The sequence below is a fragment of the Ceratotherium simum genome, chromosome 16, assembly GCF_057802395.1.
Source record: "Ceratotherium simum simum isolate JZ-2026a chromosome 16, ASM5780239v1, whole genome shotgun sequence".
Classification (NCBI taxonomy): domain Eukaryota; kingdom Metazoa; phylum Chordata; class Mammalia; order Perissodactyla; family Rhinocerotidae; genus Ceratotherium; species Ceratotherium simum.
The window spans coordinates 39,288,891-39,310,564 of NC_141915.1; the positions used below are offsets into that span (position 1 = coordinate 39,288,891).

The 21,674-nt window shown below is 38.2% G+C and overlaps 1 protein-coding gene across 7 annotated transcripts in view; it reads left to right on the forward strand.

Annotated features, from left to right (window-relative positions):
* The first annotated feature begins 908 nt into the window (after window positions 1–908).
* The window catches only part of CDK12 (cyclin dependent kinase 12), a 73,134-nt gene continuing 52,368 nt past the window's right edge, over window positions 909–21,674 (forward strand). For 3 of the 7 annotated variants that reach the window (XM_014790740.2, XM_004434575.3, XM_004434576.3), the window contains exons 1-6: window positions 909–2,005; window positions 6,175–7,059; window positions 14,079–14,255; window positions 15,061–15,200; window positions 15,996–16,166; window positions 19,247–19,436. In XM_014790740.2, coding sequence (XP_014646226.1) covers window positions 957–2,005; window positions 6,175–7,059; window positions 14,079–14,255; window positions 15,061–15,200; window positions 15,996–16,166; window positions 19,247–19,436 — 2,612 coding nt within the window. In that variant the 5' untranslated portion in view covers window positions 909–956. The remainder of the gene's footprint in view (window positions 2,006–6,174; window positions 7,060–14,078; window positions 14,256–15,060; window positions 15,201–15,995; window positions 16,167–19,246; window positions 19,437–21,674) is intronic. The other 4 variants (XR_015554716.1, XR_015554714.1, XR_015554715.1 and 1 more) reach the window with 2 other exon arrangements.

Genomic DNA, 21,674 nt, shown 5'->3' on the forward strand with positions numbered 1-21,674 from the left:
GCCTTGGGTTGAAATGTCCCCACATTCGCCTTGTCTTGTTGACAATATTTTCATCCCGGTAGTTAAAAGATTTGTTAAAAGTATGCAAAAACTAGTTTGCGCCGGAGCCGGAGTATTTGTTCAACGAGTTATCAATAAAGTTTGAATAAAAAAAAAACCCCTAGCTCCGTTTCAATAAAGCTTTGATCAAATAGGGAGCGGGGAGGTTATCGCGAGAATCTGCTGGAAGGCGTTTCTTGCTCGGGACCTGCTCTCGCGTTGTTTGACCAACAGTGGCGAGAGGTGAAAGGGAAGCACGAAGTACCGCGAGAGCCGACCGGATTCTCGCGATATTTCCTGGGATTGCCCCCTCCCCCTCTCTTGCAAGTGCCGTTTCGGTTTAACCTAGTGTGTGACTGTGAGTCTGTGTGAGGGAGCGAGTGAGTGTGTGAGGTACTGAGGTGAGGCAAAGGCAAGAAAAGGGGCTCCCTCAGGAGCGAGGGACAAAGGGGTCGTGAGGCATCTAGGCCGCGGGACCCCAGCGACAGGAAGCCGCCCCGAGCCGGGCTACCGGGTAGGGGAAGGGCCCGCGTAGTCCTCACAGGGCCCCAGAGCCGGAGTCGGCCCCACAGCCCCGGGCCGTCGGCTTCGTACTTCCTCGACCTCCCCGGCGCCGGGGCCTGAGGATTGGCTCGGCGGGGGGAGGAGGGGAAACAGACTTGAGCAGCTACCCGTTGTCTCGCAACTCCACTGCTGAGGAACTCTAATTTCTTCCCTGGCTCCTTCACCCCCCACCTCATGTAGGAGGGTGCTGAGGAGTCGGGAGGGAGGAGGAGCCTGGGCTACCGTCCCTTCCCTCCCCACCCCCTTCTAGGGGCGCTTTGGTAGGCGTGGGGTAGGGGTTGGGGGGGAGGGTGGGGGTTACTTTTTGAAGTGCTGGGGAACTTTTTCCCCTTTTTGAGGCCAGGGGAAAGGGAATGCCCAATCCAGAGAGACATGGGGGCAAGAAGGACGGGACTGGAGGAGCTTCTGGAACTTTGCAGCCGTCATCGGGAGGTGGCAGCTCCAACAGCAGAGAGCGTCACCGCTTGGTGTCGAAGCACAAGCGGCATAAGTCCAAGCACTCCAAAGACATGGGGTTGGTGACCCCCGAAGCAGCACCTTTGGGTACAATTATCAAACCTTTGGTGGAATATGATGACATCAGCTCAGATTCAGATACCTTCTCTGACGACATGGCCTTCAAAGTAGACAGGAGGGAGAATGATGAACGTCGTGGAACTGATCGGAGTGACCGCCTGCACAAACATCGTCACCACCAGCACAGACGTTCCCGGGACTTACTAAAAACTAAACAGACAGAGAAAGAAAAAAACCAGGAAGTCTCCAGTAAGTCGGGATCGATGAAGGACCGGATTTCATGCAGTTCAAAGCGTTCCAATGAGGAGAATGATGACTATGGAAAGGCACAGATAGCCAAAAGCAGCAGCAACAAGGAATCGAGGTCATCCAAACTCCATAAGGAGAAGACCCGGAAAGAACGGGAATTGAAGTCTGGGCACAAAGACCGGAGTAAAAGTCATCGGAAAAGGGAAACACCCAAAAGTTACAAAACAGTGGACAGCCCCAAACGGAGATCCAGGAGTCCCCACAGGAAATGGTCTGACAGCCCCAAGCAAGATGATAGCCCCTCAGGAGCTTCTTATGGCCAAGATTATGACCTTAGTCCCCCAAGATCTCACACCTCTAGCAATTATGACTCCTACAAGAAGAGTCCTGGAAGTACCTCAAGAAGGCAGTCAATTAGCCCACCTTACAAGGAGCCTTCGGCCTACCAGTCCAGCACCCGGTCCCCCAGTCCCTACAGTAGACGACAGAGGTCTGTGAGTCCCTACAGCCGGAGACGATCGTCCAGCTATGAAAGGAGTGGCTCTTACAGTGGGAGATCACCTAGTCCCTATGGTCGACGGCGGTCCAGCAGCCCTTTCATGAGCAAACGATCTCTGAGTCGGAGTCCACTCCCCAGGTGAGCTGTTTGTCTAACAGTCCTTTTTTACTTAGGGTGGGTTATGAAGAACGAGCAATTAGTCATGTTAACATTTTGTTGAAGACCCCAGTGTTCATCGTTGACTAGAACACTTTACTAATGGCTAGTCATTCAAATAGATGAATCTGGTCTCTTCTTAACCCAGATTTTGAGAAGTGGGGAGTTCACATGGCTAAAATTACTAAAGGTAGGTACTTGCAGTGGTGGGATCTTCGGTTGTAAGTTCCTGTGTGTGAAAAATCATAGGCTTCTGCTTATTGAGTACATAGAATTGATAATGGTTCCCAGAGTTTCTCTAGCTATTTCTGTTGCTTTGTCTTAATTTTTTTTTAAATCATCTTGGTATTAGTGCTTTAGACTTCATTGGACCTGATTGGAGATGTAAGAAATTACATATTTTCATTTGTATTATCTTGAGGCTGTTTGCCTAGGTTATCTGCCATTTGTGCTGTCCACTGAGACTCCAGACCTGTAAGTTTATTTATTTCCTAAATGACAATGTTTTGATGACTCCTGTCTTTTAACTAGTGTTTCTAGTGGAAATTCAGCTGATTAGTCCTTTTTCCTTTTGAGGGGATAGCCTAGCAGAAATCTCTTCCAAGGATAATTTGATTTTCTTTACAGCATCACCATTGACCTACCCTGTGACCACTGGCAATTTTCGAAATCTTTCTCTAAAAATCGGTAATAGTGCCTTCACCATGATATTTTTGCGAGAAAGGCATGTTTGAAATTTATTTGTTGGAGTGAATTATCTACGGAAAACTGTGTTCTTGTTTCTAGATGATGAGATGTACCTCCCTCTTTGTGGACTCACCTTTGTCCAGAACCTGGGCTTTGGAGTTATACCTGAGTGGAATCCTAATCTTGTTTTGTGGCCTTTGGCAAATAATTTAATTTCTCCATGCCTGAGTTTCTTCATGTGTAAAATGGGAACAGTAACTACCTACTTCTAGAGTTGTTGTGAGGATTAAATTAGTAAATATCAAGTGCATAGCACAGTGCCTGCCTGGTACTTGGAGCCACTCAGTAATACTATGAGTGAGGAAAATGTTGAACACTAGTAGAGAAATTATGCTAATTTGGAAAAATCCATGCACGTCTTTTATATGTCAATATGAGTAATTTTTGCTGACTTAAAGTTATAATTATTCATAAACTAGTTTGAATTCATTAAGCTGCAGAGTTCCTAGCTATCAGGGTCTAAAGTTCCTTAGTTTTTTTCCCCCCCATTTTATCACAATTTTTCAAGGACAGAAAAGTTGAAAGAATTGTAATGAGGATCCATATATGTACCACCTAGACTCTATGTTAATATTTGCTATATATTTTATCTCTATCCATCTCTCCCTCAATCCATCTTTTGTTTTGATTCATCTCAGAGTAAGTTGCACACATCAGTTTACTTCATTGATAAACACTTTAGCATGTATACCATTAGCTAGAGTTCACTTTTTTTTGGAGGGGTGAGGGTTTGTACAATTTATATATAATGAAATGGATAAGTTTTAAGTGTACCATTTGTAAAATTTCTTAGTTTTTCCTAAGAAATATTCTCAGACTATTTGTTTTCTTGAGGGAGTAGTTTCATTGTTTCTTCTGAGAATTTTTATTGTTGTGGGGTTTGGGAATAAAGAAGTGCATTGAGGCTAAAACACTAAAACAAGTTTCAGTAAGAACTACTGCTTTGCAATGATCCTTTTGGATTCATATCTCAAGTTCTCTCTTCCTCCACTCACTTAAATTGGAACTAGTGCAGTAATGGTAAAAATAAATCAAGAAAGAATTGGAGAGGACCGGCCCCGTAGCTTAGCGGTTAAGTGCTCGCGCTCCGCTGCTGGCGGCCCGGGTTCGGATCCCCGGATCCTGGGTGCACACCGACGCACCGCTTCTCCGGCCATGCTGAGGCCGCGTCCCACATACAGCAACTAGAAGGATATGCAGCTATGACATACAACTATCTACTGGGGCTTTGGGGGAAAAATAAATAAATAAATAAGAATTATTAAAAGAAAGAAAGAATTGGAGACACAATATGATAGTATAGGATGCAAATATGAACACTATGTCATAATCCCAGAGTCACATGGCACATTTTTAGTTGGCTTATAGAGAGCATTTTATGTTTGTATGTATGCATTGCATATTTTTCTTCATTTTTTGAAATTCCAAACAGTACACAAATTTCATAGAGTAGAGGAACATACAGATCTTTTCTGTGGTATTCTCTGTGTTTTTTCCTTGGGAGGCACAGTCAAAATGAAAGAAGCTACATTGTTTTAAAAGACTGAAAATGCTTTGGCAGAAATGCAAGATCTGTGCACCCACCAAATTAGTAGTGATTAATAGCAATTTCATTTCAAATGGAAGGAACCTAACAATTCAGGGGAAAAATAACATTTTTTTGAAGACAAATTTTTTATTGCAGCCTGCGTTTATCTCTTTGTTGTCCCTTCTCCCTCCCTCTTTTTCCTTGAAGAGTGGATCTGGACCTCAGATACAGCATCTGTATCACTAAAAATGCCATAAGTATATGGCCATCCAAATGTCCTATGAACAGTAGGCTTCTGTTCAGAAGTTGAAGGGTTTGTAGCAGAGTTCCTTAGGAAGATTTAGTCACTCTGAAAGATGAAAGAAATAATGGTTTGTAGAGCATGGTCTTTGACATTACTTAGTCTTTGGGTTTTTAGAAGTTTACCTTGGGATAGAGATGTTAGTTTTGTCCCAGCTATAATTCAATCAGAGAAAACCTCTTGTTTCAGCCAGTTATTTACAAGAGAAGTATTAGTTTTCCTAAAGGTAAGTGGATATTTGGTAAATCCACTTAACTACTTTCAATATTTTGTGTTCTCATGTTCATGTATATGTTGTTTTCATTATTTTTAGTACTTTGATTCCAGTAATGACTTTGTATTTTAACTAACTTTTTGGAGCAAACTTCCAAAAAGTGGTATAGGTATAAGAAAACCATGGCTAACATTATATAAATTGTTTCCCCTACACATATATGCTATTTGTTTTCAAACATTTTGATTCATGGCAGTCTTAACCAGTGATCAAAGATCAAGAGAGATATTGAAGATCTGGAATGAGAACAATTTGTTTTAGACTACTGGGCAAATTATGTTTTGTCCAGTCACATTTTTAGTGCTAACTTTTTTTTTCCCTTCACATTGAGGCCTGAGCACTTTAGGCTTTATTAAACAGCAAAAAGAATTAACGAGGGTTGGATTTCAGTTTAGAATAATCTGCATCATAGATTTCCAGGTTTTCCTTCCCAATCCTTCCTTAATAATGAAGAAAATAAATTGAACATGCAATAATACCTTGCTTTATGAGTTCCTAAAAAGTTGATTGGAAATCATTTTATATTTGAAAGTACCAGAAGCCATCATAGTTTTGAGAACTTCTAATAAATTATTTTGTTAAGACAATTTACAATTTCTCCAGTTTATCTGTTTCATAAGTCTTAGCTCTTGTATGTTGGGGGTTTGTTTAGTAGAGGCACAACTTAATTATAAACTGAGTGTACAAGGAACAAAATCTTTTCTTAGTTAAAAACGTTAGGTTTTAGTGAAGCATGCTAGTTACTTTTAGCTTCCTGATTGATATAACCCACCTTTAGTATAAAGTATGACTTTTTTTAATCATGTTTTCATTTTATTAGATATTTAAACCAAAATTTAAAAATTAATCATTATGAATATGGGTATTTTCCAATGTGGGGAAAAACTATCCATCCATCTTCCTTCAGTTGAATAAGTAGTGAATAATTTTTAGTGTTATATGATTAAAATATGTTGTCATGCAGGATTTAGTTCCTTCTAATCTATTTTTTAAATAAACTTTATTTTTTAGAACAGTTAGATTTACAGAAAAGTTGTGAAGATGGTACAAAGAGTTCTTATATGACCTTGCACCCAGTTTCCCCTATTAACATCTTATATTAGTATGGTACATTTATTACAATTAATGAACCAATATTGATGCATTATTATTATTTAATGGTACCTAATCTATTTTTAAGATTGCTAAATTACTCAAAGTGTAATTTTTAAGTTACAGTTCTCCATAGTTTGTTTAACTGATCTCTTTTCCTCTGTATTGCTGTAGCCTGTCCATTTTAAACTGCCCTTTTCTTTTTCCAGTAGGAAATCTATGAAGTCTAGAAGTAGAAGTCCTGCATATTCAAGACACTCATCTTCTCATAGTAAAAAGAAGAGATCCGGGTCACGCAGTCGACATTCCAGTATCTCACCTGTCAGGCTTCCATTGAACTCCAGCTTGGGAGCTGAACTCAGTAGGAAAAAGAAGGAAAGAGCAGCTGCTGCTGCTGCAGCAAAAATGGATGGAAAGGAATCCAAGGGTTCACCTATATTTTTGCCTAGAAAAGAGAACAGTTCAGTAGAGTCTAAGGATTCAGGCTTGGAGTCTAAAAAGTTACCCAGAGGTGTAAAATTGGAAAAGTCTGCCCCAGATACTGAACTGGTGAATGTAACACATCTAAACACAGAGGTCAAAAATTCTTTAGATACAGGGAAAGTAAAGTTGGATGAGAACTCTGAGAAGCATCCTGTTCTTAAAGATTTGAAAGCACAGGGAACAAGAGACTCTAAACTCGTAGCATTGAAAGAGGAGATTGTTACTCCAAAAGAGACAGAGACATCAGAAAAGGAGACCCCTCCACCTCTCCCCACAGTTACTTCTCCTCCACCTCCTTTACCAACTACTACCCCTCCACCTCAGACACCTCCTTTGCCACCTTTGCCACCACTACCAGCTCTTCCACAGCAACCACCTCTGCCTCCCCAACCAGCATTTAGTCAGGTTCTTGCTTCTAGTACTTCAACTTTGCCCCCTTCTACCCACCCAAGGACATCTACTCTGTCCTTTCAGGCAAATTCTCAGCCCCCTGTACAGGTTTCTGTGAAGACTCAAGTATCTTTAACAGCTGCTATTCCACACCTAAAAACTTCAACGTTGCCTCCTCTGCCCCTCCCACCCTTATTACCAGGAGATGATGACATGGATAGGTAAGTCCCATAGTTAACTGGGAAAACTTAACCCTCTTGATCTAAGTGTAATACCTTTTCTGTTCTCAAACTTTGTTAAAACTCCTCTAATGCATGGCTATTTAGAATGCTTTTATGAATAGGAAATGCCTTTGATGTTTGGTTTTCAGTGGAAAAGTCCTTATTTATGACATTATTACTTAGGAAGGGAGAATTACAATTTGAGGTGTAGTAACTCTTTTTGTCATAAGTTTATTGATAAGGCTAATTTTGATTGACATTTTAAAAAATCAGTAGCGTAGCGTTTTTCTCCCTAAATTTGTATGTTGAGAAATTTAATAGCTGTAGAAAAATTAAAAGAATAATACAATTAACACCCTTATATTCTTCACCTACATTCACCAATTGTTAACTTTTTGCCCTATTTGCTTTAACTGTAAATATCATGACACTTCTGAATTCTTTAGCATGTCTCTCCTAACAAGAACATTTTCCTATATCATAATAATACCTTTATCACCATAAAAAACTTACATTGACTTAATTAATGTAATATTAATAATCATATCAATAACATAATATAAATAATAATATTAAATATCCTCAGTGGTCCCAAAAATGTCTTTTATAGCTTTTCTTTTCCTCCTGATCCAGGAGAAAAATAAACCAGGTTTTTTTTTTACAAGTGCTGCTTTAAAAAAAATTATCCTGTAAGAAGCAAAACAACAATATGTAGAATCTTTAATTAGAATATAAATTTACAGTGGAGGGACCGGCCCCGTGGCTTAGCGGTTAAGTGCGCTCACTCCGCTACTGGTGGCCTGGGTTCGGATCCCGGGCGCGCACCGCGGCACTGCTTGTCTGGCCATGCTGAGGCAGCGTCCCACACACAGCAAGTATAAGGATGTGCAACTATGACATAAAACTGTCTACTGGGGCTTTGGGGAGAAAAAGGGAAAAGAAAAAGGAGGAGGATTGGCAATAGATGTTAGCTCAGTGCCGGTCTTCCTCAGCAAAAAGAGAAGGATTGGCATGGATGTTAGCTCAGGGCTGATCTTCCTCACAAAAAAATAATAAAATAAAATTAAATAAATAAATAAATAAATTCACAATGGAATGACGGGAAGAGCTCTAATTTTAGTGAGTCCTCTGACTATTGAGAACTGAAATGATTATGAAGCATGAATCTAATTTTATGGAAGGCATTAGGAAATATATTTATTTAATTTCTTGGTAGGACTATCCAGGCAAGTATCACGAAACAAACGTGATTTAGCAGTGACATACACCATGGCAATGTCTGTTAACTGTTTTTTCTACTGAGATCTTGCCCTCTTCTTCTCTAGGATATGAGTTTCATTTATTGCAACAAACTTTCATTGTAAGCACAAAAATAAGTACCAGTGATCTTGTATCGCAGACCAATTTCGAAGCCTCCCTTGCTTTCCAGGTGACATCAGTAATTTCAATGGTGATCCATTTCAGCCCTTTAAGTCAGTATTTTTCCAGACTACCCTCTGTGCCTTTTAAGGAGGTGCAAGTGCAATAAATGGGGGGGGGGGGGAAAGACTTTTATTTTTTATTTTTATTTTTTTTTAAAGATTTTATTTATTTATTTTTTCCCCCCAAAGCCCCAGTAGATAGTTGTATGTCATAGCTGCACATCCTTCTAGTTGCTGTATGTGAGACTCGGCCTCAGGATGGATGGAGAAATGGTGCCTCGGTGTGCGCCCGGGGTCCGAACCCAGGCCGCCAGCGGTGGAGCGCACGCACTTAACCGCTAAGCCACGGGGCCGGCCCTAAATGTGATTTTTAAAGAAAAATTCCACATGCTCTTTCTCATATTAATAGGTATTTAGTAATTCTGCCATATCCTGAGAACTACAAAGGAGAAGAACAGAACCTGAAATTTCTGTAGAAAAATGTGTTTGAGGTACACAATATACTTCTCATAGATACAAGCTATGTGTTTTTATTGTTTTTGTTGGAAAAAGAAATAGTCAGTTGAGCATTATACAAAAGGACCCTAGGCCATTATCTACCCATAGGTTCCTCCTTTAAATATTAGTTTTCATAGTGGCTAGAACAATATCAGTGTGGCTAAGAATCTTCATTTGAACTGTTTACTTGGCTAACTAAATAACTTCTGAAGCTACCTACCATGTGTCAGTGCAGAGTGCAGATTTCCAGAAGTGGAATGATTTTGATAGAAGGCACATAGGGGTTTCTGTCTTTCAGATTGGGGATGAAGGTAAAGTAAGACCATTCAGTGCTTATTTGATTATGTGTGGCTGTCTTTAAGAATGTGTATGAGAGAGAATGAAGTGATCAAAACTATTTTTGTTATAGATCAATTCTGATTCTGAAAGTATAACTTTTATTTCATAGTCCAGTATACTTATTTTTAAATGTGTGGTGATGATCAGTTTTCCACATACAATATAAGTAAATTATTTTTTTTATTTTTTTTTTAAATTTATTTTATTTTTTCCCCGCAAAGCCCCAGTAGATAGTTGTATGTCATAGTTGCACATCCTTCTAGTTGCTGTACGTGGGACGTGGCCTCAGCATGGCTGGAGAAGCGGTGCGTCAGTGCGCACCCGGGATCCAAACCCGGGCCACCAGCAGCGGAGCGCACGCACTTAACCACTAAGCCACGGGGCCGGCCTAAGTAAATTATTAAAGGTAGAAGAATAGAAATGAAGATTTTCTTCACTATCAGTTTTATTTTTTCACTATGTATTAATTTTATTGATTTATTTATTTATTTTTGTGAGGAAGATCAGCCTTGAGCTAACATCTGCCTATCCTCCTCTTTTTGCTGAGGAGGACTGGCCCTGGGCTAACATCCGTGCCCATCTTCCTCCACTTTATATGGGACGCCGCCACAGCATGGCCTGACAAGCGGTGCATCGGTGTGCACCCGGGATCCGAACCCGGGCCCCCGCAGTGGAGCGCACACACTTAACTGCTCTGCCGCTGGGCCAGCCCCTGACTATGTATTAATTTTAAATTCAAGATGGTTTTTGTTTTTGTCTTTATTTTACTTATTTATTTGTTAATTTTTGGTGCACTCTACCCATGTACCAGCTGCACATATCTTTCACATGAAAAATAATTTTTGTGTAAGAAAAATTTTCAGGAATAAATCTGAAAGTCTCATATGGAACGCACTTGTATTCCTCTGTTTTCTCATGTGAGACTGCAGCAGCTTAAATGTTGAGAATGTGACTTATACATCTTTTTATTGCCTATAGTGCTTTAAACATAGAACACAGTGCAATAAGTAAATATTGGTTATTTGTTTTTTGGGGAGTTTTTTTGCTGAGAAAGATTTGCCCTGAGCTAACATCCGTTGCCAATCTTCCTCTTTTTGCTCGAGGAAGATTCACCCTGAGCTAACACCTGTGCCAGTCTTCCTCTGTTTTGTATATGGGTCGCTGTCACAGTATGGCCTTCGACGAGTGGTGTAGATCTGCACCTGGGAACTGAACTTGGGTCACTGAAGCAGAGTGCACCAAACTTAACCACTAGGCAACTGGGCCAGCCCCAATATTTGTTATTTGAATGAATAAGTAAAACTGCTGAAGGAGCCAGGGTCAGGGCTTGTATGAAATGACACTGGCCATGTAGTTAAGAAATCAGTTGGCACATGGATGACATAAAACTTGTATTAGAAGATTTGTCTTCTTTTAAGGTTCTTTTGAGAAAAGAATGAAGCTTTTCTTTCAAACGTATGTATTGGGCAGGAGTGTATTAACCCAGGTATCAAATGCAGGAGTGAATTTAACTAATGATATTGCAAAAGCCTTTTGGATTGATGGTCTACAGTTCTTGGTTTCAAGAAGCAAAGGCTGCCAAACACCCCCCTCAATATAGTACATTCTTCATGAACATAGCTGTTCATGGGGATCTCCTGCTTTTAAGGAGCTGGTCTGTATAATCTTCTTTAAAATTTCAGTTAACCACATAGGGCTTTTCAAATCTTCTTTTCTTCTCTACTTTTTTTTTTTTTTTTTGGTGAGGAAGATCAGCACTGAGCTAACATCTGATGCCAATCCTCCTCTTTTTGCTGAGGAAGATTGGCCCTGAGCTAACATCCGTGCCCATCTTCCTCTGCTTTATATGGGATGCTGCCACAGCATGGCTCTACAAGCAGTGCATCGGTGCAGGATCTGAACCGGTAAACCCCAGGCTGCTGCAGCGGAGCACGCGCACTTAACCGCTTGCGCCACCAGGCCAGCCCTCTATTTTTTTTTTTTGATAGCCTGGTTCATTTGGAGTTTATTAGACTTCAGTAGAGTCGACATTATTATTTCTTTTTTTTTTTGCCGAGGAAGATTCACCCTGAGCTAACATCTGTTGCCAATCTTCCTCTTTTTGCTTGAGAAAGATTCGCCCTGAGCTCACATCTGTGCCAGTCTTCCTCTGTTTTGTATGTGGGTTGCCGTCACAGCATGGCTGCCAATGGGTGGCGTAGGTCCACACCTGGGAACTGAACCCAGGCTGCTGAAGCAGAGCACGCTGAGCTTAACCACTAGGCCCGGGCCTGGCCCCGAGTCTACATTATTCTTAAAGACTGTATCTTTAAAGTATTGAGCTTTGAAGAAAAGAAAGGATCTGTGTGAGCATTCAAATTTGATTTAGGATTTTGCTTATAGAATGCTTGGTTCTCATTTTTAATGTATTCAACTCAAATTTTTAATAGAAGTTTGTAAAAATAAATCACTTTTTAAATAACCTGCTTTAAGGGGAAGGGGATAAATGATCATATTTAAGTTAGTTTATGCTATTAAATTTTGAAAATTATCTATTAAGAAATTAATTTTTAAAAATAGTTCATCTGTAAATTTGTATTCTTTCTTTATTAACAGTAAAGACTTTTTATTAGAAGTGTCTACATTGTACCTACAAATTAAATCCCATCATCATGAATTTCAAGAGACTATCCAGAGTCTAAAATTTGGGTAGTCCTGGAACTTGGCAACTGTTTTTTTAATTTTTTATTATTTTACACGAGCTTTATGCGACCCACTCACCACATGTGAACCCGTCTACAGGTATAAATGGGGAACCAGGAAGTACTGATATTGATAAGGTAGATCAGCACTTCCTGGTACTGAATCTTCAAATAATGACTTAGATATTCAGTATTTCTCCCCTGTGTTAGACCCTCTCTGCATCTATCATATGTCCTCAGCACTATGAGAGCTATATTTTACTGAGTACCCCAAACTAAAGGCTAAAGACCGTTATGTTGTTAAGCATTGCAATTTTATGGGCCATCGTTATTTCAAGGTTTTTGGTACATTGGACTTTGTTGAAACAGGATTTGACCTCTATTCAACTTGTATGCCCTGAACTGGTAGTATATATCCTATCAAACACATTCTTTCTTGAAATAAACATGCTAAAAATGTAATTTTTCAGAAGCAATGTATGTTTTCCTAGTAGCAAACTATATTTGAACCCATAAAGTAAACCTTGGAGAAAACAAGACCTAAATTTAAAACATACTGAACTTACATGAAATGATGGTGAAAGAATTCAGATACTTTGATTCTAGTGAAGCAGAACCAAGAAGTAATCTATTTCTGAATCATGAGGAATTGAAATTTGTAAAGAATATTCTGACATTAGTAGTTGAGAAATTAGGAATTTTCTTTCCCTGACTGTCTTAAAAATTGGAGAAATTGTTAAAATCTTTATTGCATCCTGACTCAAGAGTTTTCTGGTGATAGGCTTTGTTCCCAGGGTAGAAAAATCTTAGTGCAAATTATTATAATGTTGTGTGTTCATCTCTATCAATAGTTTAACAGAAAGTTTCAGATGATCATTTTGCACTCCATTGACTACCGCAGTTCTGGTTGATGTGGTTCAAACTAATCTAGATTCTGTTGTTCTGTCTGATTTATAAGAGATTAAAGTGATGAAAATTGGTAGGAAGTAGTAGCTTTTGAGATTATGTTTCACATACAAGGGCAGCAGTTTGCTTTAAAAAGATACATTGCAAGGAATAGATCTGTTCTTTATGGTTCTATGGAAGTATTCATGAAATAATATATATTTTTATAACCACTTGTCAAAAAAGTGGAGGAGGCTTCTACAGTGGTTAGGGTTCTCAGATCCTGTTCAACCTTCTGATACTGTGACGGAATAGAAAAGACTATCTAGCATGATTTTATTTGTAGGCATGAATTAGTATGCTGTGCTGTCTTTTCTGAGGACATGCATGGCACAAAGTCCTTCCTTTACTCATAAATAAATTGAGATGGTTAAAAAATTGGATCTGAAAACTGACTTTTCTAATCTATTCCAGAAAAGCCATCCTCCCCGCCCCCCAACTACTATAATTTGTTGATTATCATGAGAGGCTTTCTGCTACCAGCTGCTTTAATGGTTCTGAAATAGTTGCTTAAACTCTTTCTCCTTAGATTTTTAGATTGAGGGTTATTTATCCATTTTGGCTGGTCAGATAGGATTGCCTTTTGCTTCCAAACTAATAGAATTAAGTCAGTGTATTTTTTACTGGTTTTTATTTCCAGCTTAGCTATATTTCTTGCTTTTTCCTTTTTCCAAGTTCTCTCTATAGCTTTAGTAATATAGTAGTGTTACATTGTTGAGCTTTCATTCATTATTTAAATCTTTGCTGGTTAAAATATAGAGTAGGTTTGGTGACTCCATGAGTTGCAGTGGTACTTTGGGAATTTAAGGTGATTACTTCCTGCATTTTATTTCATTTCAGTAAAAATCCAAATAGAATCTTAGGAAGAACATTAAAGAAAGAGTTCGTTAAAGGACCTACAAGTAATATCTCAAATTTTTTATGGTTTCTTTAATATACTATGGATTTCTTTTTGCAAAGTCCAAGTATCTTGAGCTGTGATAAATTCTATATCTTTATATTACAGGGTTTTTTCCCTTAAAAGTAAAATCTTTGTAATCTTTTAATAGCCAGACGTTATAATCTTTGAAAAGTTTTATTTGTGCATTCCTTAGGTAATTGTGATCTTTTTCTTCTCTCCCTCTCTATTGTTTAGTCCAAAAGAAACTCAACCTTCAAAACCTGTAAAGAAAGAGAAGGAACAAAGGCCACGTCACTTACTCATGGACCTCCCTCTCCCTCCAGAGCTCCCTGGTGGGGATCCCTCTCCCCCAGACTCTCCAGAACCAAAGGCAATCACACCACCTCAGCAACCGTATAAAAAGAGACCAAAGTGAGTTTTTGGAGGGACTTACCCTTAATTACAGCTTTCTTCCTTACCTCTGGGCCCAAATCTCACACTTTCTTCTACTATCCACACTAGTAGGGTTGGGCCTAATCTATATCTTTCATTTTATTTTAATGGATAAAAGCCTATCTGCACTCACAGATACCCAGCTATGTTTTTTAGAAAAGCAATATTTTCCCAAATCTAAATATACTACGAACATTGATCCCATGGTATCTTTTGAGTTCATAATACTTACAATATTAAAGAAGAAAAAAGCCCTTTTATTCAAGGTGTGTCAACCATGTACACATTAGTGAAAAATTAATATATGTGCGATTTTTTTTTTTTTCTTCCTAAATCACATAAGTTGCCACGCTATGAATGTAGAAGAATCTGGGTTTGATGTTCTGATTGTTAGCATTCCTCTCTTGATAAAAGTAGTTACCATTTATTGATCAAGTACTATTGCCAAATTTTTATATTTTATTTTCATGATAACCCTATGATGTAGGGATTCTTTTCCCATTCTATAGTTGAGGAAGCCAATACTCGTGAGGTCAGAAAGTAAGCAGCAAATCTGTTATTTGATGTTATGTCTTCCTGAAGCAAAAAATCTGTCTTAGCCAGTGTAAGAGACTGTTTGAACTGTTTATTTCATAATCATTTGGTTACTCCCTTTTTAATAAAGAAATTCATAAAAGAGTCAGGAGCCACAGAAATTATTAAAGAATTCTGTTCTCTTCTTTGAGTAGACTTAACTTTTTAAAATAAATTTTTTTGTTTTTTATTTTTGTTTTGCCTTTTTTAGAATTTGTTGTCCTCGTTATGGAGAAAGAAGACAAACAGAAAGCGACTGGGGGAAACGCTGTGTGGACAAGTTTGACATTATTGGGATTATTGGAGAGGGAACCTATGGCCAAGTATATAAAGCCAAGGACAAAGATACAGGTAAATACTGCCACAAAATTCTAGATGTCAGAAGGTTAAAAATTTAGCAGTACTAATGTCTTAAGTGGGTTCAAAAGTAAAAGTAAATTTTGAGTTCTAATTTCATTTCCAAAAATTCCTAAATAGACTGAATTTTTCCAAAAGAATAACATAATTATTACTGGTTAGAAACCTTCCTCTTTGAGCCAGCCTTGGTGGCCTAGTGGTTAAAGTTGGGCGTGCTCTGCTTTGGTGGCCTGGGATTTGGTTCCCAGGTGCAGAACCACACCACTTATCTGTCAGTAGCCATGCTGTGGCAGCAGCTCACATAGAACTGGAAGGACTTAGCACTAGAATATACAACTATATACTGGAGCTTTAGGGAGGAAAAAAAATAATAATAAAAAAATAAAAAATAAATAAAAACCTTCCTTTTTTTTGTTGTCCATTGTAAATGTTTTATAATAAGCTTGCTGGGAATTTAAGAGAGAGTAGAATTAAAATTTGTAAATTACTCTTTGGTGAGAGGTTAGTCCTTGAAGATAAAGTGAACTAGTTGAATTATTGATATATTTTAATAATCCAAAATTTTTAGGCCTAACTGAGTATTGAATTAAAAATTTCAAATCTTAAAAAAAAGTCAAAGATAAGAAAGGGAATATAGGGATTTTATCTTTTTAGATACAAAAGTATCTAGCATATAGCATTAAAGTAGACATTGTCTGTCTTTCAGAGCAAGGGCATATATTGGCTGGTTCATGATGGTGGCCAAAAAATACTAATTGATGATGTAACAGTTTGAATTTGTTGTGACAGGGGAGCTGGTGGCCCTGAAGAAGGTGAGGCTAGATAATGAGAAAGAGGGCTTCCCAATCACAGCCATTCGTGAGATCAAAATCCTTCGTCAGCTAATCCACCGAAGTGTTGTTAACATGAAGGAAATTGTCACAGATAAACAAGATGCACTGGATTTCAAGAAGGACAAAGGTACTAGCAAAGAACCATATTTCTACAGGGTAGATTGGTACATCTTATTTTCTTTTCTTAGCTTGTGTGCCTGCTTGAATTTTTTTAACAGGTTGTAGTAAAGTCCAGTTTCTTTCTTGAATCTTTACCAGAATTAAGATGTTAGCAGATTGCTTTGTGCTGAACAGTGTTTATTTTATAAAATGTCTATTCTTCATCAATGTGCTGTTATACTTTTAGAAATCATTGTTAATCATTAAAATTAGAGTCTGCTGGAAATTAAAACCAATTTTTATCAGTTACTCTCATTTTTAAATCATTCTCTTTGGTTATTGTTTATATGCATCCATATTTTTACATAGTTTTGCACTGACACAGTTTAGAATTCAAAGCAGGTATTTCTAAAACAATCTTCAGGTTACATAGTGGTTTGTTTTCCTGGATTTGTAACTTTTGTCTCTGTTTGGGGGATAAAATTGTTTGTTGTTTCCACACTTATGTTTGAAGTAGTCTCTATATAACATCCAACCTACTTTTATAAAGCAAATCTGAAGGTTTAAAGATCGGCAACTGTGAAGAGATGGCATCTGTAAATATAATCTGGAGTATTAAGAGAGAATATGGTTGAAGTACATAAAATTAGGAAGGTAATGGATGAAGTTAAGCTGGACTTATTTACAGAGCCTCAAAGATATTAGCACTAGGGGAGTAATAGCTCTTGAGTTTGGTAGAAGTAGTTTTAAAGCAAGTAGAAGGAAGTTCTACGTATGCAACAGTATTAGATAAATTTATGCAAGTTAGATCTGAATGGAGTTAAGAATACTAGGTTTATTTCTGGGTATGCCCTTTTTCTTTTTTTTTTTTTTTTTTTTAAAGATTTTATTTATTTTTTGCCCCCAAAGCCCCAGTAGATAGTTGTATGTCACAGCCGCACACCCTTCCAGTTGTTGCATGTGGGACTCGGCCCCAGGATGGACAGAGAAGTGGTGCCTCGATGCGCACCCGGGATCCGAACCCGGGCCGCCAGCATCGCAGCGCGCGCACTTAACCACCAAGCCACAGGGCCGGCCCATGCCCTTTTTCTAATTATAAAAATAATACAATGTGTAGCTAGTTTCTGTAAGGATGCACAAGAAAATGTTAATTGGTTGCTTCTGGAAAGGGGAGTTTCATCTATGCCATTCTGTACTATTTAAACAGTTTACCATGTAGTGTTGAAATTCTTTTTAAAATAGTCATAAAATAATAAATAAATGAATGGATGGATATCATGCATGCCCATTGAGGAAAAATTATAAATATAGAAGAATAAAAAAAATAAAATGGCAATCACTTCTCTTTCACTCGGTCCCAATATACCACCATTCGTAGAAAACCACTGTAGTATTAGCATTTTGGCATATTTCTTTCTAGTACTTTATATTATATATATTGTATTTATTTTAACATAACTGAGATCAAAATGTGTTTAATGTTTTATAACTTGTCATAAGCAATTTCCCATATCATTAAGATGTTTTAATGACTGCATAAAGATAGATGAGTCCAAATTTCCTTTACCAGTCCCTGTTGACAAATTAGTTGCCAGTTTAAAAAAATATTATAATGGGCGGGCCCGGTGGCATAGTGGTTAAGTTTGCGTGCTCTACTTCCGTGGCCCGGGGTTTGCAGGTTCGGATCCAAGGTGCAGGCTGACGCACCACTCGTCAAGCCATGCTGTGGCGGCGTCCCATATAAAGTAGAGGAAGATGGGCACGGATGTTAGCTCAAAGCTAATCTTCCTCAGCGAGAAAAAAAAGAGGGGGTTGGCAATGGATGTTAGCTCAGAGCCAGTCTTCCTCTGACACACACAGAATATTATAATAGCACTGTATTGAGCATCTTTGCATTTTGATTTATTTCTTGGTATAGTTTCTTAGAAGTAGAATTATTTGGTTAAAGGGATTTTCATATTTAATATTAGATTACTTTTAAGAAAAATAGTAATAACTTATGTCCCACCAGTAAGTGCCCATCCCACTTTATCCTAACATTGAATATATCTTTTTAAAAAATTGTCATCTTGATAAGTGAAGTATGATATCATTATTTTGGATTGCATTCCTAATATTACTTATGAGTTTTTTTACACATTTACCAATTTTACTTATTTTCTCTTTTTGAGTTGTTCTTTTGTGTTCTTTGTCCTGAGGTCTTAGCTAAATCTCTCTAAGATATTCCTTTAATGCAATGGCTTAACTTTTGGGGGGTGATGGGTCTCTTTAAACATCTTATGGATCCGCTCTTCAAAAAAATATGTTTAAAATGTTGCATACTATTTCAGAGAGTTCAAAAAGAGTCCTTGAAGCTTACCGCCTACATTAAGAATCCTTGTCTTTATGCTAGTAGGAGACAGAATTTTAGACTGGACAGATCATTGTCTAGCTAGGTCTAGTATTTCTTATGATGCAGTATTTGCTTCTATCATGCACCCTGCCGAAAGGGAAAAAATAGTGTGGATTTCAAATCTTTTACAGTTCTCTTAGCATACTTTTCCTTTTATCTACTTCTAAATTTAGGGAGTTGGATTAGATGATTCACCTTTCTTTCAATTCCTAAATACTATGAATTTCACTGATAATTTATACTAAATATACTGTGCTACCCCTAGCCCAGTGATCCTATTAACTAAGGTAAAGACTTCTACAAAAGTAGTCATAGACAATATGTAACAAATGGGCATGGTTGTGCGTTACAAATAAAACTTTATTTACAGCAACAGACAGCAGACTGGATTTGGCTCAAGGTCTGTAATTTGCCGACTGATTTAGATCTTAAAAGATTAATAATACAAGCTGATGGGGGCAGTTGTCCCCCTCAAGACCTAACTAGTCCAAAGAGCACTGGACCAGGAGTCAGAAGATTAGTTTAAATAGTAGTTTTGTTATTTCTTATTAGAAAGGGCAAATTATTCAAATACTCTTCAGTTTCAGTTTCTTCATCTAGAAAATTAAGCGGTTGTTCCAGAGAACCTTATGGTCAACTCCAAAATTATATTAAAATTTGAGGCATTTCAGCATCCTTTTTCTCTTGTTTTAAACTTTTTCTTTCATTTTATGTAGGTGCCTTTTACCTTGTATTTGAGTACATGGACCATGACTTAATGGGACTGCTAGAATCTGGTTTGGTGCACTTTTCTGAGGACCATATCAAGTCATTCATGAAACAGCTAATGGAAGGATTGGATTATTGTCACAAAAAGAATTTCCTGCATCGGGATATTAAATGTTCTAACATTTTGCTGAATAACAGGTAACATAGTAACCAAATGAGGTTAAGCATTTTCTCTCTGTCTTCTGAACCCCTTAGTTTCAGCTAGTTAATTGGGGTTATAGGTGGACCCAGTAATGCAGTTTTTTGCATTTACATACATCTGGTGTTTATACCTTAGGAACAACTTATGATAGGGGTACTCTGATCAGCAGAGTCTCCAGAGTCAGTGTTGGTAAGGAATTAACAGAGGTAGGATGATTGTTAAGGTTTTTTTAATTGCAAACATTTTAGGGTATCACTCACATTCTACAGGAATATTCAGAGAGTTTTTTTATCATAGTTAATAAATAATATTGTTGTGGTCCTAGGCAAATTCAAACACACATTGAGTTCTTAGTGAAATTCTCCCTTGTTTAGTGGGGAGAAATGTGCCTGCTCTTTTAGCTGCTCTTGAGACTTGCTCAGTTATCGAATTTCAGAGTAAACACAGGTGTACTTGATGGTTGACTTTTCTGCCCAGTACTTACTCCCATGTTTTAATAGTGTAGACAGACAGGAATTCGATGATGAACAGTGTTAATTCTTCAGAAGTTTTTATCATCTGCTTTCTTCCTCTCTGGCTATTTGCCTAAACTGGGATCACTGCACTGATGATATGATATGTATTATGCACACTAGTCTTTGGTAATACCCCTACCTATTGAGAAATAAATAGCAAATCTAGTACCATTGAAGTCAGGCCAATGTTTGGTTCTTTAGGTAATTGGGCTGTTTACAGCCATCTTTGTCTGATTCACCCATTGTTTTAAACATTTCTGTTCAATAATATATAACAAACATTATCTAGAAAGGAATATAGAATGATTATTACATATTTCCTGTCTTTGTGAACAAACCCTATATCCAGGGTCATCCAAGACTGTCCTGGTTTTAGCACTAGAAGTCCCACATGGGATAGTTGGTCACTGGAGAGTTCAGAGTTTAGTAGGAGAGCTAAACAAATATATTGCTCCATTTAGTAAACATTTGTGTATTTTTGTGTGTGTGAGGAAGATCAGCCCTGAGCTAACATCTGATGCCAGTCCTCCTCTTTTTTGCTGAGGAAGATTGGCCCGGGGCTAACATCTGTGCCCATCTTCCTCTATTCTGTATGGGACACCGCCACAGCATGGCTTGACAAGTGGTGCGTCAGTGCACGCCTGGGATCTGAACCTGTGAACCCCGGGCTGCCGAAGCGGAGCACATGCACTTAACCGCTGCGCCACTGGGCCAGCCCCCAGTAAACATTTGTTAAGCCTTTTTTTTCCTTGAATTTTGGAGCTCCTAGGAAGATGAAATCACAAGGAATGAGTAGGAATTTATCAGAAAGACTGACAACAGAGGGTTAAGTTTCTAGGCAAAAGGAATTGCATGGACAAAAGCACATCAATGTGAAAATAATATAACATGTTATGTCTGGAAAACTGTAAACAGGTCAGTATTGCTAGGGCAAGAAAAGTGAAGCACATAATGACGAGATGAAGCTGAACAGTTGCAAGGAGCTAATTTAAGGATCTTGTATATCTCGCTAAGGAGCTTAAACTTTCTCTTTAGGTGACAGTCATTGAAGAGTGCTGTTGGGTTAATTTTTTGTTTCTAAATTATATAATTAATGTGTTGTTTTGAATCATATATACACACACACACACATATATATATATGTACTTAAGTACCTTTAGGAGACAAAACATGATGTTAAAAGATTCTGTCACTATTTCTGTGACCCACAGTTCTCGTTAAAGCTGGGCTTGGTTAGTCTACATCTATAGTAATAATACTTCAAGAACTTAATGATGATGGCTATCAGTTTGTAGCTTTCTGGGCTATAGTCTTAATATTCTTTTTTCTGTTCCTTTTTCTTCTCCATGGGGGGATGTCTCAGGCCAGGGAATAACTGCTTGGTGTTCTTTCTGGTGGGTCGGACCACTCTCTGTCCCTGATTTCCCGTATTCAGGAAGCTGATGAGGTTCTAGACTGAACTGAACTTTCTCTTCAGGTTGCTAAGCAGGATGTAGGAGTCTCATAGTCTAGTCTGATCCCTCCATCCTCTGCTCTTGCTTATTTAGCTCTGTCTACACAGAGACTTCTGAAGGAGGATTAGCATGGATGTTAGCTCAGGGCTGACCTTCCTCACAAAAAAAAAAAAAAAAAAAAAGGTAATGACAAGTCATGGGCCGGCCCCGTGGCTTAGCGGTTAAGTGTGTGCATTCTGCTGCTGGCGGCCCGGGTTCGGATCCC